A 19502-nucleotide genomic window follows, 5' to 3' on the forward strand; every position below is an offset into this window, starting at 1 on the left:
CCCCACTCTCCCCCCCCCCCAATAGTGCAAAAATCACCTCAAGGTGCAACCAAAGATGCCACATCTAGAATAAGGTCGACACATTCGAACTCGGACCTCAATGGGAATCGTTGTAAGGGGGGTACAAAAGAGTGTTTTACCAATAGTCTCGCCATCGAGGATTTACTTCCCTCCAGATCTTTCGCTCCTGGATACACTCTTGACAACCTCTTTATTAAGACAGTAGCAATTGGAGTGCGTGACACTGGTTAAGATTTTTTTCGATCATGAAAAATAAAAATTGAAAAAATATGTGATGCAAATATGCTAAAGGCAACATATCCGATGTAATTGAAGAAATGGAGGAACAGTTAGTGAACTTGGATTTGCCTACATCAGGGATGTCCAACCTACGACGCGGTGCCATCCGGCCTGCGAAACTTCTGCCCACAGTGCAGGAAATCGGCATGTTAGTAAAAAAAAAAAAAAAAAAGACCTAAAAAAACGAAGAAAAGGGAAGACGAAGTATTTATCCCTACGTAGGGGTGTCTCTCAATCTTTTTTTCGATGGACGAACATTTCGATTCAGTGCTCCGACTTGGTGTCTCTACGATGCAGCCGGACATTCAGAAGTTGGTTTCGTGAAAACAACTTCAAATATCCCACTAATTACTACATAATTAATGGTAAGTACAACTTGTTTCTAATAAAAATGGTATCTGCTCTATTTTTTTTTTGTTTTTTTTTTGTATTTTTGCGATGAAGCGGCCCGTGACGCACATGTCGGAAATGTGTATGGCCCGCAGGCCGAAAAAGGTTGGGCATCACTGGCCTACATCATTCAAGATTCATATCTTTTATATGGGATATATATTTCCCCAATTTGTAAAAATTTAGTCACCAGTATTCATTAAGGATACAATTCTTGAGATCACGCAGTTTAGAACAGCAAAGTTAGAGAGTTTGCACCTCTTGAGTACGCATCTCAACATTAGGAAGTGTCTGAGACTGTCTCGCAGTCTGACCTTTCATACAAGTTTATAAGATGACCCATGGTTTATCCTGCATCAATACCGAAATGTGCCTGCCTCCTGCGCGCCATTAGCTGAAGCTCAGGAAACACAGGAATGGAGAAGGGCGCGCACACTTCCTTGAAGACAGGGTTGTCTGTGAGTTATTGGTCACGATCTTACACACACACCCGCCATGATCTGTACTGGGTGTTAGGTCACAGCCAATAGTTGTAGCCTGCTCCACCCGGTCAAATCGGACTTTCTGGGTGGCGCTCCCTCGCAGGACAATGACTGAGTACATAAGTATACTCTGGATCACCGTTTGTCATTGTCTCAGCTGCGGCCGTTCAAGATAGAGGTTTCTAGAAAGCAAGTGGTCTACGTGATATTTTGATCTCACCTTTTGATGAGAGGAGCTTCTACGGGGCTTCTTTTCCTGCTCCTTTTATTATTAGAGTGGAATCACTCAGTCGTGCTGTTGACTGTCTGCGTGTAACGGTGTAAGATGGCGTCACACACAGTGAGAGACTCTCGCCCCGTCAGCAACAACTTTGAAAGTTTTCTCTCTCACTTATCTCTGCATGTGTGATTGGTGCGTTCGTGTGGGGGCGGGGAGGGCTGGAGGGTGGTACTTTACCTGTCACCAAATCGAGTCCCAACTAAAGATAGGATTTTGTGCAACCTTTCAGTTTTAATGACGAGCCCGTTGCCTTATTTGATGGCACTAGTGAGCCCCGTAGTGGATCTGATTTGGTCAGTACAAGCCGGTCGTTCTATCCGTAATGAACTTTGGCCTCTGATCTTTTTAATTGTCTGTTGGTATTGTTTATTTGTTGTTTGCTTTTTAATCCGTAAGGGAAAACATAATGAAGAAACAGTTATAACACAAGCACATAGGTAAAAGTCAAAGGTCCGATTCCTGTTGACTGACTCATTGCAGCAGATGTTGTAACACCTGTCCATGCACTACTAGCGGACGTGCATTTAATATTGTGCACGGTTCAATGGTGTGTTTAATATTGCTAATATTGCAGTGCCTCGCTTGATGTTGCATATACTGCAATGCTGCGTTTAATAGTGACTTGGTCTAAGTCCATGCCATCTTTTTACATTGTTGAACGCGTGACATGTGTGAGAAGCGAATCACTACCGTTCAGTCGGTTAACTACGTCACACCACCGACAGCAACCGTGAGGTCAGGTCAGTTGACTAAATGCCATGATGGGGATACCATCGTAGAATACTTGAAAATATTGCATATTTTAAATTCTGATTTCACGTTACGACGCAGATTGTTGGCCTTGAATTCTCACCTGCAAACTGGTAAAACACCTAGCGTCTTGAAAGTACGTAGGCTCGCTGTCATGGCAACGCCTCGTTCACGAGAGCTGAGAGATCTCCCATCGATCTCCAGTGACGTCAGAGGTTACAGGTGAGGTAGACCAGTGACGTCAGAGGTTACAGGTTAGGTAGACCAACGTGTGCCCACCCAGGCCTGACGAGAGGTGTCTGATGTACCCGGGCCCTCGGCTGTCAAGGGGGTCCGGCTTTGGTCAATGATGTTTTTTTTCTCCTTTCTTTCTTTTTCATTACAGGGAAAGGTTGACGGAACATTGCTCACTCTGTGGATTTGTTTCCTATGTCACACTACAGTTTGATCCCTACCCTTATTTTTCCTCATGTACTAAGCACTCAGGTGTAAACAAATCAATGTTCAAGTAGTGATGAACATCCTAGTGCACTTGTCCTAGTGTTCGCAGTCTATCTTATGCTACTGAATGAAGTGTAGATGTTGACAATCGAACTGTAAACATATTAGCATATGTGGGAACATAATTTACGATTACAAGGACAAGGGGCCCGGAGAGATCGTCTACCCGGGGCCCGTGCTCGCACTCGGCGGCCCTGTGCCCACCTGCTTCTCCCCCGCTGAAAAAAAAGTGTATAAAAACAACAACAACAACAACAACAACACAACAACAACAACAACAACAACAGCGCATTTTGATGACAAATGACAAGTGCAATGCTGGCAAGAACTTTGAGTTTCGTTTTATGTTTGACTCGGTGCCCAACGGATCAATGATGCATCAAACTTTCTGTCAACGACCTGTTATTGAACCAAGCGTGTTGCCATGTCTGTCAGGTGTTGCCATGCATTTTGCTCAAGGTGTTGTCAGCAGCGGACTGCGCATGCGTGGAGCGTCTAGAGAGCGCGACAGTGCGCGTGCCCCGTGTTGTGGCTCCATCGACCAGGGTGGAGAGGGTGGTGTGGTGGTGGAGGTAGAGTTGGGTGGGGCCACAGCCAGCGTGTACAGCAGCATTGTCAGCGTTCACACGCCAGCCTCACCTGAGTGCAGCCAGCCGCCTGCTACCTTCGAGCGCGGGGCCCTGCATCGACCACTAACCTACTTTAGTTGGCGATCGGGAGGGACTCGACCGAGTGAACACATGGACTGAACGGCTCGACATGGCAGTGGCTGGGTCGGGCAGTGTCCCTCCCACACCACCACCACCACACCACCGTGTTTGAGGATGCAATGCGACTGACGGCCACGATCAAGCGAGAGGTAATCAGGCTGTCTTGTGCTTTCCATCAGCAGCTGTCAGTGATAGGAGGGTAGTGGGACTGTCATGTGTCAGTCAGTCATGTGTTCAGCCACTGACACAGACGAGTTTGACCAACATGTGACGTATGTGTCACACTAGGCACGAGGACTGTCATCTTTGCCAGGTAAACATTTTCTCCAGGATGCTTTGCTCGCTTCTTATGCTTGTCATTCGCTTTCAGTGCTTATTCCATCGCACGAAATGCTGCAGCAGCTGTGTGTCAAACGGATGTCACAGCTGTAAAGTACACACAACACAATTCAACATAGGTGGGCAGTGTCAAAGGTCACTTCACACACATTACAGAGAGGTACAGAAACAACCTACATGTGAACTGAGACTGGGTGGTAATCTGTCACTGGGTTTATTACAGCGGATTGTGTGTAGTCTGGTTTAGGACCCAACAACAAGCGCGACATGTTCTGGTCACTACATGTGTGTGTCGCGCGTGTGTGCTTTGACAGTGAGTTCCGCAACTCAAGAAATATGAAAATTCTGTCAACAACAAAAACATTATGTTTAGAATTGTTTCTAATAAAACTCGAAAGGTTTATTTTCTTTATCGTGAAGATGCTGACTTTTACAATTTGGAAGCTGATTAACTTAATTGTTTAATCACAAGAGTCAGTCTGTTCAACAACAGCCATTCCGCTCTTTTAATAGGAAGTTCTTTGTGTGTCTCTCTTTCTCAAACATTTTTCTGACATCTCCGCGGTACTCGACAGTATGGTGTGTACATGTTTGTGGTTGCTGGTTTGTGTACACACTTGTCGATCATCTGTTGCGTGATGTCGGCTGTTGTCGCTCAGTGAGCAAAGCAAAGTGCCTGTCCAGTGAGTCACACGTGACTCAACACTTCTGTCATGTCTTCATCGTTGTTATTAGCTTCTGGTGTAATTTATGACATTGGAAAAGGTCAAATTTGTCACCGTGATGTTTGATAAAGTGGACTAAGCTGTCACCTCGATGTCTTGCAGTCTGTAGGTTGGTAATGAGCGCCATGTTGTGTGACGAATGCATCCGTCAATGTTCGATTCTTGGCGTGGATCCTGCTGGTGATGTTACAGAGTCGATTGTTGTCGCTAGGGTAGCAGGAAGAAAGCCATCAGTAGGTGCATGCGAGTGAACAATGGCGGCTGGTGTCTGCAGCTGACAATGAACCCACCCAGCGCGTGACGTGGCTCCCTGCTCCCAGGATTCCCAGGATTCAAGTGTAAGGCCACACGAACAGGATTTTCCTACATGCTTGATGATATCAGTGGGTGACATAGCAGTCCACGGCGCCTGATCAGCAGTTTACAGTCACCTTGTTTGGACACAGTGACGAGAGTCCGAGGGTAATCTCTCCACCCACGGTTCCCACTCCTCGGGTAGACTGACTGCTCAGTCCCTGGGCTTCAGGTAGTGATGGTAAACAAGTGACCTCTTATGTTGGGGTGGGAGTGGAAATGATGAAAACTATACCCTCCCCACCCCCGACAGACATGAAGGTGTGTTTGTCCGACTGTTGACAGGGCGACGAGACTTAACCGTAAAGTTCTCACCTGACTGATCCCACCTAGGTCGAGTAGTGGTCACTTCCCACAATCCACCAGTTGTCATTGTGTCCTTCCCCACCCCGTTTTTTTCTCACCAGAGAGAAAGAGCGATCCCCATCCCACCCCGTCTGTTCTACCCCAGCCATCAGATAGAAAGACAAGCCACTTTGAGTGAAGGTTTGTATGTTGTCTGTCTGCCTGCCTGCCTGCCTGTCTGTCTGTCTGTCTGTCTGTCTGTCTGTCTTGCCTCTGAATTGATGCAGGCGAGAACAGATCGAGGACTTTCTGAAAAAGTTGTTAGAGGAAGGCAAGTCAGGAGACGTGTACGGCCATGTTGAAAGCTGTAACACACAGTTACAACAAATTGTCAAGTATTTGATTATCTTTGACATTTGTCTTTATGCAACAGCCATGTCAACCTGTGCCTATTTATAGCCACAACCGGGGTTTCATTAAGGAAACTCGCCAGAACATTTGGGTTACAGAACTCTGAGGTCACACATGTATTTAATTTGACATGTACAAGCGGTCTTCCTTCTATTTCGCCCTCAGCCAGCCATGTTTTATTGTTATTACTGCCTTCATTATTGAAGATACCAGTTGGCTAGCAGTCTGTTCTCAAGATGTAACTCTTCTTCCATTACTGTCATTTTGATTACACGTCTTTGAGTTGTCACAGTAACTGTATTACGACTGTTGGAAGCTTAGGGCAAGGTGTGGGGTCACAGTGTATTACGACTGTTGGAAACTTAGGGCAAGGTGTGGGGTCACAGTAACTGTATAACGACTGTTGGAAGCTTAGGGCAAGGTGTGGGGTCACAGTGTATTACGACTGTTGGAAGCTTAGGGCAAGGTGTGGGGTCACAGTGTATTACGACTGTTGGAAACTTAGGGCATGGTGTGGGGTCACAGTGTATTACGACTGTTGGAAACTTAGGGCAAGGTGTGGGGTCACAGTGTATACGGACTGTTGGGAAGCTTGAGGGCAGGTGTGGGTCACAGTGTATTACGACTGTTGGAAGCTTGGGGCAAGGTGTGGGGTCACAGTGTAATAGTCTTTGCTTGTGCTGTGCAGGTCACCAAGTCGCCGGTCGTCTGCTGCTGTCTCTACCGCAAGTCTTGCCCTCCAGTGGCTCACCACACTCCTCGGCTTCCGACTGCTCATCCTGCGCATGACGTCAGAGTTCAGTTATGAACCGTCTGTTGTCTCGAGATCGAGGCTCAGCGACACCGCCATATTGAAGTACAGCCGGAAGTTGTCTGGTGGTCTGATTGTGCGGGTGAAGACAGCACCTTTCAGCTTTCAATAGACTGTAGCTGTCTTCTGTCTGCCGGCGATGTCGCCCTAGCTGACCAGAAAGGCATCAGAAGCTGGAGTCTGTCGTGGGCCTTTGCGAGATGGAAACTCTTGACGGGACTGACGCCATTCTCATCAAGCATGCTGGATAGAAGAGACACGTGACAGTTGGTAGGAAAGTGACAAATGATGATGGAGGTCTCACAACAAACGTTTTTCCTTTTAAGAAAACTATCCATTCATGTTCTTGTGGATAATAAACGTTAACATCACCAGATATTATCTTGATGCCCTACTGGTCCATCCCCACCATGACGTCACTAGCAGGGCTCGTGCTTTATCGCGAGATCTCCTACGACTACCAGCAGCGGACTTTCCGCAGAGAGGACGAGATTGACGACGAGCCCCTGTAGCTGTTTGTGGATTCTGACAAGTATTAAGATCGTTATTTAATAACAAGAGTGTAGACAAGTGCAGCACCACCACCAGCACCAGCACCACCCTGCGTGACGGGTTCCTCGTTCAAGTCATCATTTTCATTATACCTTCATCTATCTCTTCAGAGACGACATGTGAAAACACTTTTCACCAGAATCGTGCATGGACATATAGCCCAGGGTCATCGCGGTTACCATGGCGATCCTGTCCAGCTTCTTGTGTTGGAGCAACACGCGCACCGGCAGCGCCATCTGTGCCTATTATTCCCTGGTAAGTGTGTGTGTGTGTGTGTTAGTGTGAATGTGTGTGTTGCTGATGTGTGGATACACTGTGGTGTGGTGTGGGTGTGTGATATCAGGGATATCAGACGAAAATAGTCCACTATCCACATCACTTGCAAGCTGTAATAATTTGAACCTAAAAGTTTCATTCGTTTCTCAACTGTTACATTTAACTTTGTAGTATTTTATTTCTTGTAATGTTCAGTACATTCTCATCGCATGCCTCGCTTCAACATGGAGTCTCGCTCTACGTCGAGTCTTGCTATCTTGCCCTCGGGCTCCTGAAATTAGAAACTTGTGTTTGGCCAGGGGGATGTCTACCAGTAAATATGTTTGTAGGCAATGTAGGCAAAGAGTAAGGGGGTCAGACAAGGAACGAGAGTTGTCTAAAGTTCACTGTGAGGTCAGGATTCTACTCGCCCAATCAGCGTCTAGATACTTTCAGACGGGGAGGTGGGGGCCTTGTTGAAGATCTCTGAGGAACGTTTATTCCCGTAACGTTACTGCCGTGAAAACACGCACCGCTCTCACGTCAGCAGTGACATCACGTACCGCTCTCACGTCAGCAGTGACATCACGTACCGCTCTCACGTCAGCAGTGACATCACGTACCGCGCTACTGCCGTTACAAGAGTACGTCGGTGCCTTCACGTCCTTCCCGTCCAACAGCTTTCCGGGGTGTATACACTGTAGAGAGTGTACGGGTATGGGTGGAGCAAGTGTACGGGTATGGGTGGAGAGACAGATGTGTGGGTGTGTCACAATTTCTGACATCAAAAGGTCTTGTTGATAACATGCCAGCCCCTCCCTGACAAGACGAGCAAGGGTCATCGGGGCATCATCATCACCTTGTGGTAGCCACTGAGCCTCGCGAGTAAATAGTTGCTGGGGTTATGCACCTGTACAGGTGTTTGGGAGAGTCTCTTTGTTTGACCTCGACCTTTCTTATTTGGTGTTCGTGAGAGCGGTCAGCGTGGCCAGCCAGGGAGGAATGTGTCCGTCTTCTCAAGAATTACATCCAACGGTTTTAGAGAGAAATACCAGACATTGTGTGTGTGTGTGAGATGTTTCATTCACTTTGTTCCTTTACAGTACTTCTTTCGTGAACACACACTGACACTGTGAGTCTGTGTCACATTGAGACACACACTGACACTGTGAGTCTGTCTGTTTGTGACACATGCTGACACTGTGTCACTGACTGACAGTAACAAACAGTCTCACTGACTGTCAAAACTCACTGTCTGACGTCACTGTCACAGGTGTGTGACTACAGGTGGGCTCACGAGCGCACTGTGTAACGTCACTGTCTGGTAAAGGTGCTCCCATTAACTGTGTGATGTCACTGTTGCAGGTGGTGTCCGTGGTGTGCATGTCACTGTACGTGTTCCGCTACCTGGCACAAGGCAAGATAGACGCTGTCCCAGGTGAGTCACCTCGTGGCCGCATTGAGCTTTGTGGGTTGCTTTACTCCGAGACCGAATTGTCATGACACTGCAGTGACTTGGTTGCTTGGCTGTCGTCGTGTGTGTGTGTGACATATTTTCTGACACGTGAATGCTCGGGTACCTGTGCCTGTGAACTGTTAAGTCGTGTCACGTGACCTGAGGGCACTAAGATGCTCCAGACTACCTGTAGAAGGTTGTGAGTACACTACCCGCTCCATGTCGCAGACCCGCTTTTGTCTCCCAGCTCCAACTAAAAACGTTTTGGGAACCTTCCAGAAGGCAGTCCCTGGTCCCTCCCCTCCTCCCATGGTAAAGCACATGAAAAGTCTGCAGCTGTCTTCCACAAGCGTCACAAAAGTCAGCTGTTTGTCAGTCAACCAACCTCTCTTTTCTTTTCTCAGCAGGCCGCCAGTACTCTTTCACTGTCCGAGGTTTGGATTGCTCTCTCTCTCTCTTCTTTTTCTTCCTCCCGTCTCTCTCTCTCTTTCTCCCTTACATCACGGAGCATCAAAGTGATGGCTACCTGCGCTTTACAAGACTACATCGTCTTCGTCGACAGTTTTTTTTTATTTTTAGGAACATGAAGGCAGATAACCGGACATTCCGATTGACGACAGTTGTAACTACCGCGCGACTGCCACGCTGACCTTGATAGCAGCTGACAACTTCCGGCTCGTTGTGCAGGGTGTGCATGACGTCATCACAACTTGTCCCCAGTGCTGGCGACAGCTGTAGTACGATGTCTTGTATACAGCTGGCCTTGACAGCTTTGACAGCTGTAGCACGATGTCTTGTATACAGCTGGCCTTGACAGCTTTGACAGCTGTAGCACGATGTCTTGTATACAGCTGGCCTTGACAGCTTTGACAGCTGTAGCACGATGTCTTGTATACAGCTGGCCTTGACAGCTTTGACAGCTGTAGCACCATGTCTTGTATACAGCTGGCCTTGACAGCTTTGACAGCTGTAGCACCATGTCTTGTATACAGCTGGCCTTGACAGCTTTGACAGCTGTAGCACCATGTCTTGTATACAGCTGGCCTTGACAGCTTTGACAGCTGTAGCACCATGTCTCTATGCACCTGAAGCTGCCTCAAGAGCTGCAGTTTCGTTTACTTTGCTCGACGTACTTTCATTTTGTAAATTCTTTCAGTCGTCTGTCCGTTTGATCATCCCAAGCGCAGGTCAAGACCTGTAGGGCCTGCATTCTTGGAAAAACTTTCTGTTCAGCTCTTGACCCCTGGGCTGCAGTCACCTGCGTGTCCATGGCAACAGCGTAGGGCATGCAGGGCCGCAGACAGAGGAAATGTTTACCTGAGTCAAAGGCTGCACTCCACCGGTGTGTCACCCTGGGTGGGGGCGGGCTGTAACCGGAGCAACTGAGACCCACTCACCTACAGACTGGCCGTGTGGCTTAGTCCTCACCTCCCGTATCATTGTCAATCAGGGACTCGCAGCACTGTTCAACAGGTGTGTCGACTGAGGTATGGGTAGAGAAAGTGATCCACTGCTAAATGTGTGTAGGGAATGTAATCGACTGCTGTGTGTATATGGAATGTGATCCACTGCTCAGTGTGAGTGTAGGAAATGTAATCCACTGCTAAGTATGTGTAAGGAATGCGATCCACTGCTAAGTATGTGTGGGGAATGTGATCCGCTGCTAATAATTGTAGGATATATGTAATCCAATGCTAAAAATGTATGGGTAATGTGATCCACTACCAATTATGTGTAAGGAATGTGATCCACTGCTAATTATTGTAGTGAATATGTGATCCACTGCCAAGTATGTGTAGGGAATGTCATCCACTGCTAAGTATGCAGCATGTGTAGGGAATGTAAGTCACTTCATAGTATGTGTCAGGACTGCAGTCCAGTGCTACGTATTGTGTGGACTGTAGTAGTCAGTCTTCACAGGGTGGATGGTAATCCAATGCTTACTATGAGTGGAGTGTACACCAGTGCAAGATTGTGTACATGAACTGTAAGCAGGTGGGTGTGTGGGCGGGCTATCTCCCGCTAATGTATTGATGTGTCACGTGTTGCAGAGTACAAGGGTATCGTGTACCCGGGCTTCGTGCTGTACACAGTCATGATCGGCGTCTCTCTCGTCATGCTACCCGGAGTTTACATGGTACGTACAGTCATGATCAGCGTCTCTCTTTCTCGTCATACTACCCGGAGTTTACAGGGTGCGTGCACCCCTCAGTGAAATGGCGCTTACCGTCCCACTGTAGGAAACTTTGTGTCTGGCCCAGTCACGGACTGTCCACCCACTCGGTCTCTAGCTAGCTCTAGCTATGGATAGCTACCTACTACAAGGCCCACTCTAGCCAGCTATGTACAAGGCCCACTCTAGCCTGCTATGCACAAGGCCACTCTAGCCGGCTATGTACAAGGGCCACTCTAGCCGGCTATGTACAAGGGCCACTCTAGCCGGCTCTGTACAAGGGCCACTCTAGCCGGCTATGTACAAGGCCCACTCTAGCCAGCTATGTACAAGGCCCACTCTAGCCGGCTATGCACAAGGCCCACTCGTTCTACTCAGATATCTCTATAGTTCGCAAACACTATAGCTAGCTACGTGCTTGACCAACTATAGGACTAGTCACAGCTTAATGAGATAAAGAACTAGCACACTACTTGTTTTCAGTATCCTTCCATATCGAGAGTGTGACGAGGATGTAGAGCTTTGTCCTCTTCAACAGAAGGCCAAATGCTAGTGACTGTCAGAATACATAGTCTGCGATGTATTTGAGGACATTATGTCAGAATACATAGTGTGCGGTGTATAGAATTCATAGTGTGCGGTGTATTTCAGGACATTATGTCAGAATACATAGTGTGTGGTGTGTTTCAGGACAAAAGGTTCCTCCTTCTACCCTGGGTGTACACCCTGGTCGTCATCGTCTTGTACGAAACAGGTGCCATCGCGCTCCTGACCACTGTCCACCTCTCTCAGGACAAGGTGACCACTACTACTATCATATCAACACTTAATAATAATGCATTAACATGTTAACCTCTGTATGGACATAGTGTTGTGCGCTAAAGCACTCACACAGCGTAATCATCTAGTAAGAAGCAAGATAGTGCACACCAGTCTACTTCACTCAACTATAGTAAAGACGAGTCTACTTCACACAACTATAGTAAACACCAGTCTACTTCACACAACTACAGTGCACACCAGTCTACCTCACACCAGTCTACTTCCCACAACTATAGTAAACACCAGTCTACTTCACACAACTATAGTGCACACCAGTCTACTTCACACAACTATAGTAAACATGAGTCTACTTCACACAACTATAGTGCACACCAGTCTACTTCACACAACTATAGTGCACACCAGTCTACTTCACACAACTATAGTGCACACCAGTCTACTTCACACAACTATAGTGCACACCAGTCTACTTCACACAACTATAGTGCACACCAGTCTACTTCACACAACTATAGTGCACACCAGTCTACTTCCCACAACTATAGTGCACACCAGTCTACTTCACACAACTACAGTAAAGACGAGTCTACTTTACACAACTATAGTGCACACCAGTCTACTTCACACAACTATAGTGTGACCAAGTGGTGAGGTATCTTTCTAACCCAACCGTCCATCAGTAAAAATACAAGCAGGTCTTGTCAACCGGTGCAACTCTTTTACTGCACGGCTAAAACAATCGCCACGGCTGCGCCACACACCGATGCTCCCTCACTCATCGCCGTTGTTCGTCCTCTCGTCTTTGTCCTAACGTCCTCCGTTTGTCGTCACCTTTTTGTCGTCACCTTTTGTCGTCATAAAATATGACGTCTATTTATGACGTCATACTCCAGCCCATCACATCCCCGCCGACTCTTTCTCCACAGCGTCCTCGCTGATGAGCTTTAGCTAGCAAGACTAGGGCTGAAATACAAGTTCACCTAATTATTGCTGGCCTTTGGGGGGGGGGGGGGCTCCAATATTTAAACCTCGAAAACCTCGAAAGAAGATCTGTTGCTGCCGCAAGCAACGCCTAGTCATACCAGCAGCTGGTACTATTTACCTAACAGAGTACAGAGTTGCCTTGTAGACAAACATCTGTACTTCGCCTAATAGCTAAATCTAACCGACTGATTATTCTTCTCCCTGAATAACTGCTACATGGGCATTCCGTCCATCTGTCCTGTGTGTAATTGTCCAGTCAGAATAACATTTCGTAGGCACAGCCGTGGCAAAGCGAAAGGGATATGAATAAAATAACAGATAAACAAACTAATCAATGATACAACATTGTACATATGTACATAGCTCGTTATCTATAGAGTCAATCATTACCGCGAGCTAAAATATGTCCCTCGTATTCATATGGTCTCTGAATAGCGTCACACGAAATAGTTCCTTGCACATTATGTGTCTCTTGCTTGTCTCGCGGCAAGTCTCTGAGATCTGCGTGGCTGAGACACTACAGGTTCTGTCACAAGGTTATTTTATATCCGCAGATAGAACCATCGCGAATCTGTCTAGAAATAAAGCCCAGTCTACTGCGAAATTAGTTTTGCCCGTAAAAATAAAAATGTATAAGCCAGCAGCCGGAAAGCTATCCAGAGAATAAAAAGCATTGCGATATCAAAATCGAGGTCGTCTTCGCTGAAACCCAGATGGTCAATGATGTCCTGGCCTGTGCGGAACATGCAGGTGTTTATGTGGAGGGTGACGTTTCCGTACGATAGCCTGGCTCGTCGCATTGGATGTGTTCCACATCCTTCCACTGGTTGACGGTCACCAGCTCATTGCCGTAATGGAACCAGGACAAGTATTTAATCCAGATTAAGTACCAGCGGATCGAGTCAGAGTTCAGAAAGAAGCCGCCCATCATCATGGCTGGAGTCATTAGGGGCGGGGCCAAGGCCACGGCGACGCCCTCATCAGCGCAAACGGTAGCGACGATGTGCCCAAAGGCGACGGCTACGTTGCCGGCAAGGATGAAGTAGATGACGGCAAGAAAGAAGGTGCCGACGTCGTCTTCCAGGCCGATCATCCAGTAGGCGATGCTGACCACTAGAGCTGGAACCATTATAAGCATGGGCAGCTCGGCGAGGCTCTTGGACAGGTAGTAGACGTCGCAGCGGACAGATTGCTGCCGTGGTCGCGCAGGAAGAGGGGAATCTCTGGAGGGAAGGTGTGCAGCACACTGAAAAGGTTGTTGAAGAGACAACAAGCAGCAATGAGAAGGTGGCCGCCGATTTCATGACCCCTTCTGTCGTACTTCAGGTCCAGGAAGATGAGGCCGATGACGAACGAGACGAGCAGGCCAGTGACGATGCGCACGCGAAACACCCACACCTCCCGACTAAGTGAGATCCAGCTGCGCCATAACACCACCCCCAGCTGCTTGATCCAGCCCGTCTGGTACTTTCGTGGAGCGAGAAAACAGCTTGCTGCGTAGTTCATCGCTCGTCGTCAGGTTTTGGTCCAATGGTTGCGCATCAGAGCTGCCTCTGGGTCTTTTCGTAGGCGTCGCAGATCACGCCGCGCCTGCGGAGGATTGTTCTTCTCTGGTGCGATAGCCAGCGTGAGGATGAAGAAGTCAGCCGGGTTGTAGTTGGACGGACAGACATGGCCAAAGTGTTGAAGAACTCCATGGCCGCACAGACTCCCATGAAAGCTACTCGCCCTCCTGCCATAAGTAGCACCTTGTCAAACAAGGCAAAGACCTCTGACGATGGCTGGTGGATGGTGCAGATGACTATGTGATGCAGAAAGACCAGACGCTGCATGGTGCGCACGATGGTCCTGGCCATGAAGCTGTCCAGGCCGGAGTGGGCTCGTCACAGAACATGATGGAGTTGGTCAGCATCTCGCAGGCGAAGACAGCCGCTTGGCCTTCCTCCGAAATACTCTTATTGGACCCAGCACACCCACATATGCGTTCATGCAATTAAGGAGCCCCATCTCCAACAGCACTTCGTCCACTTTTTCGGACAGCTCTTTCGCGGTCAGGCGCTGGTCCAACCTCAGGTAAGCCCTGAACATCAGAGATCCTGCTCGCAGCGCCAAATGTGACCAAGTGGTGAGGTATCTTTCTAACCCAACCGTCCATCAGTAAAAATACAAGCAGGTCTTGTCGACAGGTGCAACTCTTTTACTGCACGGCTAAAACAATCGCCACGGCTGCGCCACACACCGATGCTCCCTCACTCATCGCCGTTGTTCGTCCTCTCGTCTTTGTCCTAACGTCCTCCGTTTGTCGTCACCTTTTTGTCGTCACCTTTTTGTCGTCATAAAATATGACGTCATATTTTATGACGTCATACTCCAGCCCATCACAATAGTAAAGACGAGTCTCCATAGTGCACACCAGTCTACTTCACACAACTATAGTGCACACCAATCTACTTCACACCACCATAGTGCACACCAGTCTACTTCACACAACCATAGTGCACACCAGTCTACTTCACACAACTATAGTAAAGACGAGTCTCCATACAGTGCACACCAGTCTGCCTCCACACCACTCATAGTGCACACCAGTCTACTTCACACACTATAGTGCACACAATCTACTTCACACAACCATAGTGCACACCAATATACTTCACACCACCATAGTGCACACCAGTCTACTTCACACAACTATAGTGCACACCAGTCTACTTCACACAACTATAGTAAAGACGAGTCTCCATAGTGCACACCAGTCTGCCTCACACCACCATAGTGCACACCAGTCTACTTCACACAACTACAGTGCACACCAGTCTGCTTCACACCACCATAGTGCACACCAGTCTGCTTCACACCACCATAGTGCACACCAGTCTACTTCACATAACTACAGTGCACACCAGTCTGCTTCACACCACCATAGTGCACACCAGTCTACTTCACACAACTATAGTGCACACCAATCTACTTCACACCACCATAGTGAACTTCGTTCCCTAGGACTTGTGTTGACTGTGAGTCCTCCCATGTCGCTAGTCTCACTAAGGTTTTGGGTCTTTTGCTGGAGGTGAGGGTGTTTGTAGGATGACAGAGCGAGGTCGTAGTCGACATCCTCCAAGACTGTGGCTAGAGTCCACTGCAGGCCCTGGCGACTTCCCCGCGTGACACGGCGCATAAGCCAATCAATGGCCAGTGAGAATAGCAGTGGGAGACCTCTAGTGAACCCAAAATAATTTGCGTACGTGGGCAGCAAGGTGGCAGCAGATGGCGACTGTCAACGAGAGGCCAACCCCAGGATCAGCAAAGCCAGCCAAGCTTTTGCCAAGCTTAGGCCCGTCTAGAGATCCACTGACCTCACCATCCACACGAAGATCAGGATCTTCAAGACCAACGTGCTTAGTGTCCTCCTGTAGGGGTCAGGGTGCTGAAGAGAAGCTAGAAGTGTTCCAAACCAAGTGTTGGCGGCGAATACAAACCAAAGACCTGTGTTGATGGACTGCTGTCTGCACGCCGAGACTCACTCTTGGCCTCTTGCCAAGTGATCCGCTGTTAGTCTCGGCGAGCCGTAATAAGGAATGTGAATAAACCGGAAGCTATGTCGTCTAATGCCTCGTTTTAGCAGTTAACTGGAAAACATCGTCCGCCAGTCCAGGGATATTAGTTCGCGTACAAACGATCCTCTGGCCCAACACCATCTCGAAGGAAGAGCTGCGAGACAGGACGAACACCTTGGCAGAAGCAACCCACCTCCGGCGCTGGCGATGGCGAGATCACGTGATCCCTATGCCCCCAGACTCCATCCCCAGAACAGCCTGCCATGGACACCGCAAGGAAGGAGGGACAGAGGGAGGCCCAAAGTAACATGGAGGCCAACTATCGAGAAGGACCTTCAGAGCAGAGGTCTGTCACTGTCTGTCACTCCCCCACAACAGCAGCAGACAGAACCAGACGGAGGTGCCTCACGTGCCAGCCAGGTACCGACAGGATTGATTGATTGATGGATTGAATTGATGGATTGACTGACCTGGCCACACGTTTATACGGACTCAAATGTCAGCCCCTTTGACCTTGTCACGTGTTTCAGGTTCTGAGGGCTTGGGAAATAGGGTCGCTGTGCTTCTACTGCTTTCGCCTCATCGCCAACGTGAGTATGGGTCCCTCCCTTTCTCTGCCTCCCCCCACTCACTCTGTGTGTGTATATATAGATACTTGGCTCGCACAATTTCTTGTATGTGATTGCGAACTACAAATTTACAAAGGCAGACATTAGAATTTATTTACACAGATTATTCGCTGTGAGCGGTTGTCTGGGGGGCTGTCTGGCTGCCTTGGTGGGTAACAGTGTTGAGAAAGGCTGTGAACGTTCTTGACAAAGTTGTCGACACTTTGTTCACCTACCCAGCACTAGGTGTCGCTGTCTACTGTTTTCAGTGTTACTGCTTTGCGTGTGTGGTGTCGCAGTATCAGGAACTGTCAGAAGGCCGTGGAACTTACGAATTCCTGTACAAGCCGGTGAGTAGGTCTAGCTACACCCTCACAACCCAGTAGTGTGTGTGTGTGTGCGTGTAGGACAATAGAATTTAGACATACATGCAACTGTCTGTACATGTCGACAAGCAAGTCATAGTTCTTATGACTTCCGGCATAGCTCATCGTATGTCAAGACAGTACACAGTGTCACAGACGTGTATAACGATAAATAAAGGGTTCGGTGTTTTGCTACATAAATACGTGGATAGTAGACTAGCACCATCAGGTGATAAGTAGTTTCTCATTACCTGTGTCAGTGGCATGCGGTAACCAGTCAACACTTAAGTCATGTCACCATGTTTGCAGCGACGACGTCAACACCTGTCACAACCCCTGGCCGACGGCGACCTGTATTCGCCTCCCTACTGGGCCCAGCTACCCCCCTACAGCAAGGTGGACCTGCACAAGGAGTTCAACCCCCCAGGCTACGAGGAGGCCGCCGACCAGAGCCACGCAGCCTACGACAACCCCGCCTTTGTCACCGCGTCCTCCGCCTCGCTGTCCGCCAGCCTCCAGTCTTGCCGAGGTCAGCAGCAGGGGCAGGGGCAGGCAATCACCCCAGGAGATGTGGCGTGCCCCGCCCCCAGCCATCGCCCACGTGCAGAACGCTGATGAGAATAGGGAAGGGCAAGGCCCACACAGCCCTCACAGCCACCAGGCCCACCCGTCAATACAATACCTGAAAGTTGACGAGCATCCAAACCCCGAACGGACCGTGCATAGGACTACATATGTGACGTGGATATGATACACACGGACCGTACATAGGACTACCCATGTGACGTGGATATGATACAGGCTCATAAACACAACAAAGAAAAGCTACATAAGGGTGGCGGTTGGTTTACTGGTGTTTGACGCCGTGTCAGCACGAGACATGCATACAGGTGATTCAGTCATATGCCACATAGACATGACCCAGTCATTTCTGTGGAACTACCCAGAGTTAGTAGACACGGGTATGCTGGCATATGACAACTGGGTGTGATACCCGTGACAGTGGCGAGTGGGGGCAGGGGTTGAAGGTGACCTTTTGAATCCGGGGCTGTCTCCAGAGCAACGGAAATGGTGAACTTAGTCACATTTGACATGGTGGACACCAGGACAGCAGTCAGTCAGTCACTGGGACTAGTGACATTAAACATGGCTGTCGTCACAAGCTCATTTAGCCTTGTCACATGACACACAGGTCACAAGGACTAGTCAGGTAGCCTGGTAGTCACACCGTCACTCACCTTTTCGCACTTTGTGTACCTGCAGCAGAGTGTTTAGTACTCAGCTTGTCTCTCACCACATTCACCTTGTCGGTCCTGTCAGTCCACTGGTCACCTGTTCGACTGGACAGCACCTGGTGTTTACACGACCGCCATCTTACCCTTTGTTTGTTGTTGTTATTACAATGCGCTAACATGCCACACAAACCCTCTGATTGATGGTATAGATGCCCCGCCTCCCCCACATCATGAAAGATCGCGATTCCAGAGCAATGAGGGAGGCCAGGGTCACAAGGTGTAGGGTGGCGCCACCTCCATACTACCACCACTAACAGTAACACCACAGGTGCCACGTCAGCGGATGTGGGCACCAGGTAGACAACATGGACTCCACTGACTTCATTCCAACGAGGGTCTTCATGTCGTTGAAGAATTAATGTCTTTGTCGTGCGTGTTAACGTGATTTGAAATGTATTGGGGCTACACCTACACTACAGTGTATAGGGGCTACACTACAGTGTATAGGGGCTACACCTACACTACAGTGTATAGGGGCTACACTACAGTGTATAGGGGCTACACTACAATGTATTGGGGCTACACTACAGTGTATAGGGGCTACACCTACACTACAGTGTATAGGGGCTACACTACAATGTATTGGGGCTATACCTACACTACAGTGTATAGGGGATACACTACAGTGTATTGGGGCTACACTACAGTGTATTGGGGCTACACCTACACTACAGTGTATTGGGAGCGGCCCGGTGGCGCATCGGTTATCGCCTGTCACCAATACAGTGAAGGTTGGCTGCCCTGAGTCCATTTCTCGTCTCGGGCACGCTGTTCTTTCTCTGCACGTGGCATCTGTTTACAGGGCTGGCTGCCTTCCTGTAATATAGCCTCAGTTGCTGACACGGCGTAAAAACCAATCCCCCCCCCCCGCACAGTGTATTGGGGCTACACTACAATTTATTGCGGCTACACCTACACTACTGTGTTTTGGGGCTACACTACAATTTATTGCGGCTACACCTACACTACTGTGTTTTGGGGCTACACTACAATGTATTGGGGCTACACCACGATGAATTGGGGCTACACCACGATGAATTGGGGCTACACTAAAGTGTATTGGGGCTACACTACAATTAAGGTTTACAAAACAGGTGTGGAGATAATATACAAGACCCCAAAAACAGACTGGAAAA

At 48.6% G+C, this 19502-nt stretch overlaps 1 protein-coding gene across 5 annotated transcripts; it reads left to right on the forward strand.

Moving 5' to 3' along the window:
- The first annotated feature begins 2082 nt into the window (after nt 1-2082).
- On the forward strand, nt 2083-18919 carry LOC112560041. Of its 5 annotated transcripts, none has more exons than XM_025231609.1 (8): nt 2083-2192; nt 6216-7145; nt 8511-8583; nt 10653-10738; nt 11465-11572; nt 16629-16688; nt 16976-17056; nt 17381-18919. In XM_025231609.1, exons 2-8 carry the CDS (start codon nt 7071-7073, stop codon nt 17684-17686), a joined length of 789 nt encoding a protein of 262 aa, XP_025087394.1. In that variant the 5' UTR covers nt 2083-2192; nt 6216-7070; the 3' UTR covers nt 17687-18919. The 5 variants fall into 5 exon arrangements, with proteins under 5 accessions (XP_025087394.1, XP_025087389.1, XP_025087390.1 ...); XM_025231604.1 differs by lacking the exon at nt 2083-2192 and adding an exon at nt 3191-3726; XM_025231605.1 differs by lacking the exon at nt 2083-2192 and adding an exon at nt 3191-3562.
- The last annotated feature ends 583 nt before the right edge of the window (nt 18920-19502 follow it).

This window comes from Pomacea canaliculata, linkage group LG3 (assembly GCF_003073045.1).
Source record: "Pomacea canaliculata isolate SZHN2017 linkage group LG3, ASM307304v1, whole genome shotgun sequence".
Taxonomy (NCBI): Eukaryota; Metazoa; Mollusca; class Gastropoda; order Architaenioglossa; family Ampullariidae; genus Pomacea; species Pomacea canaliculata.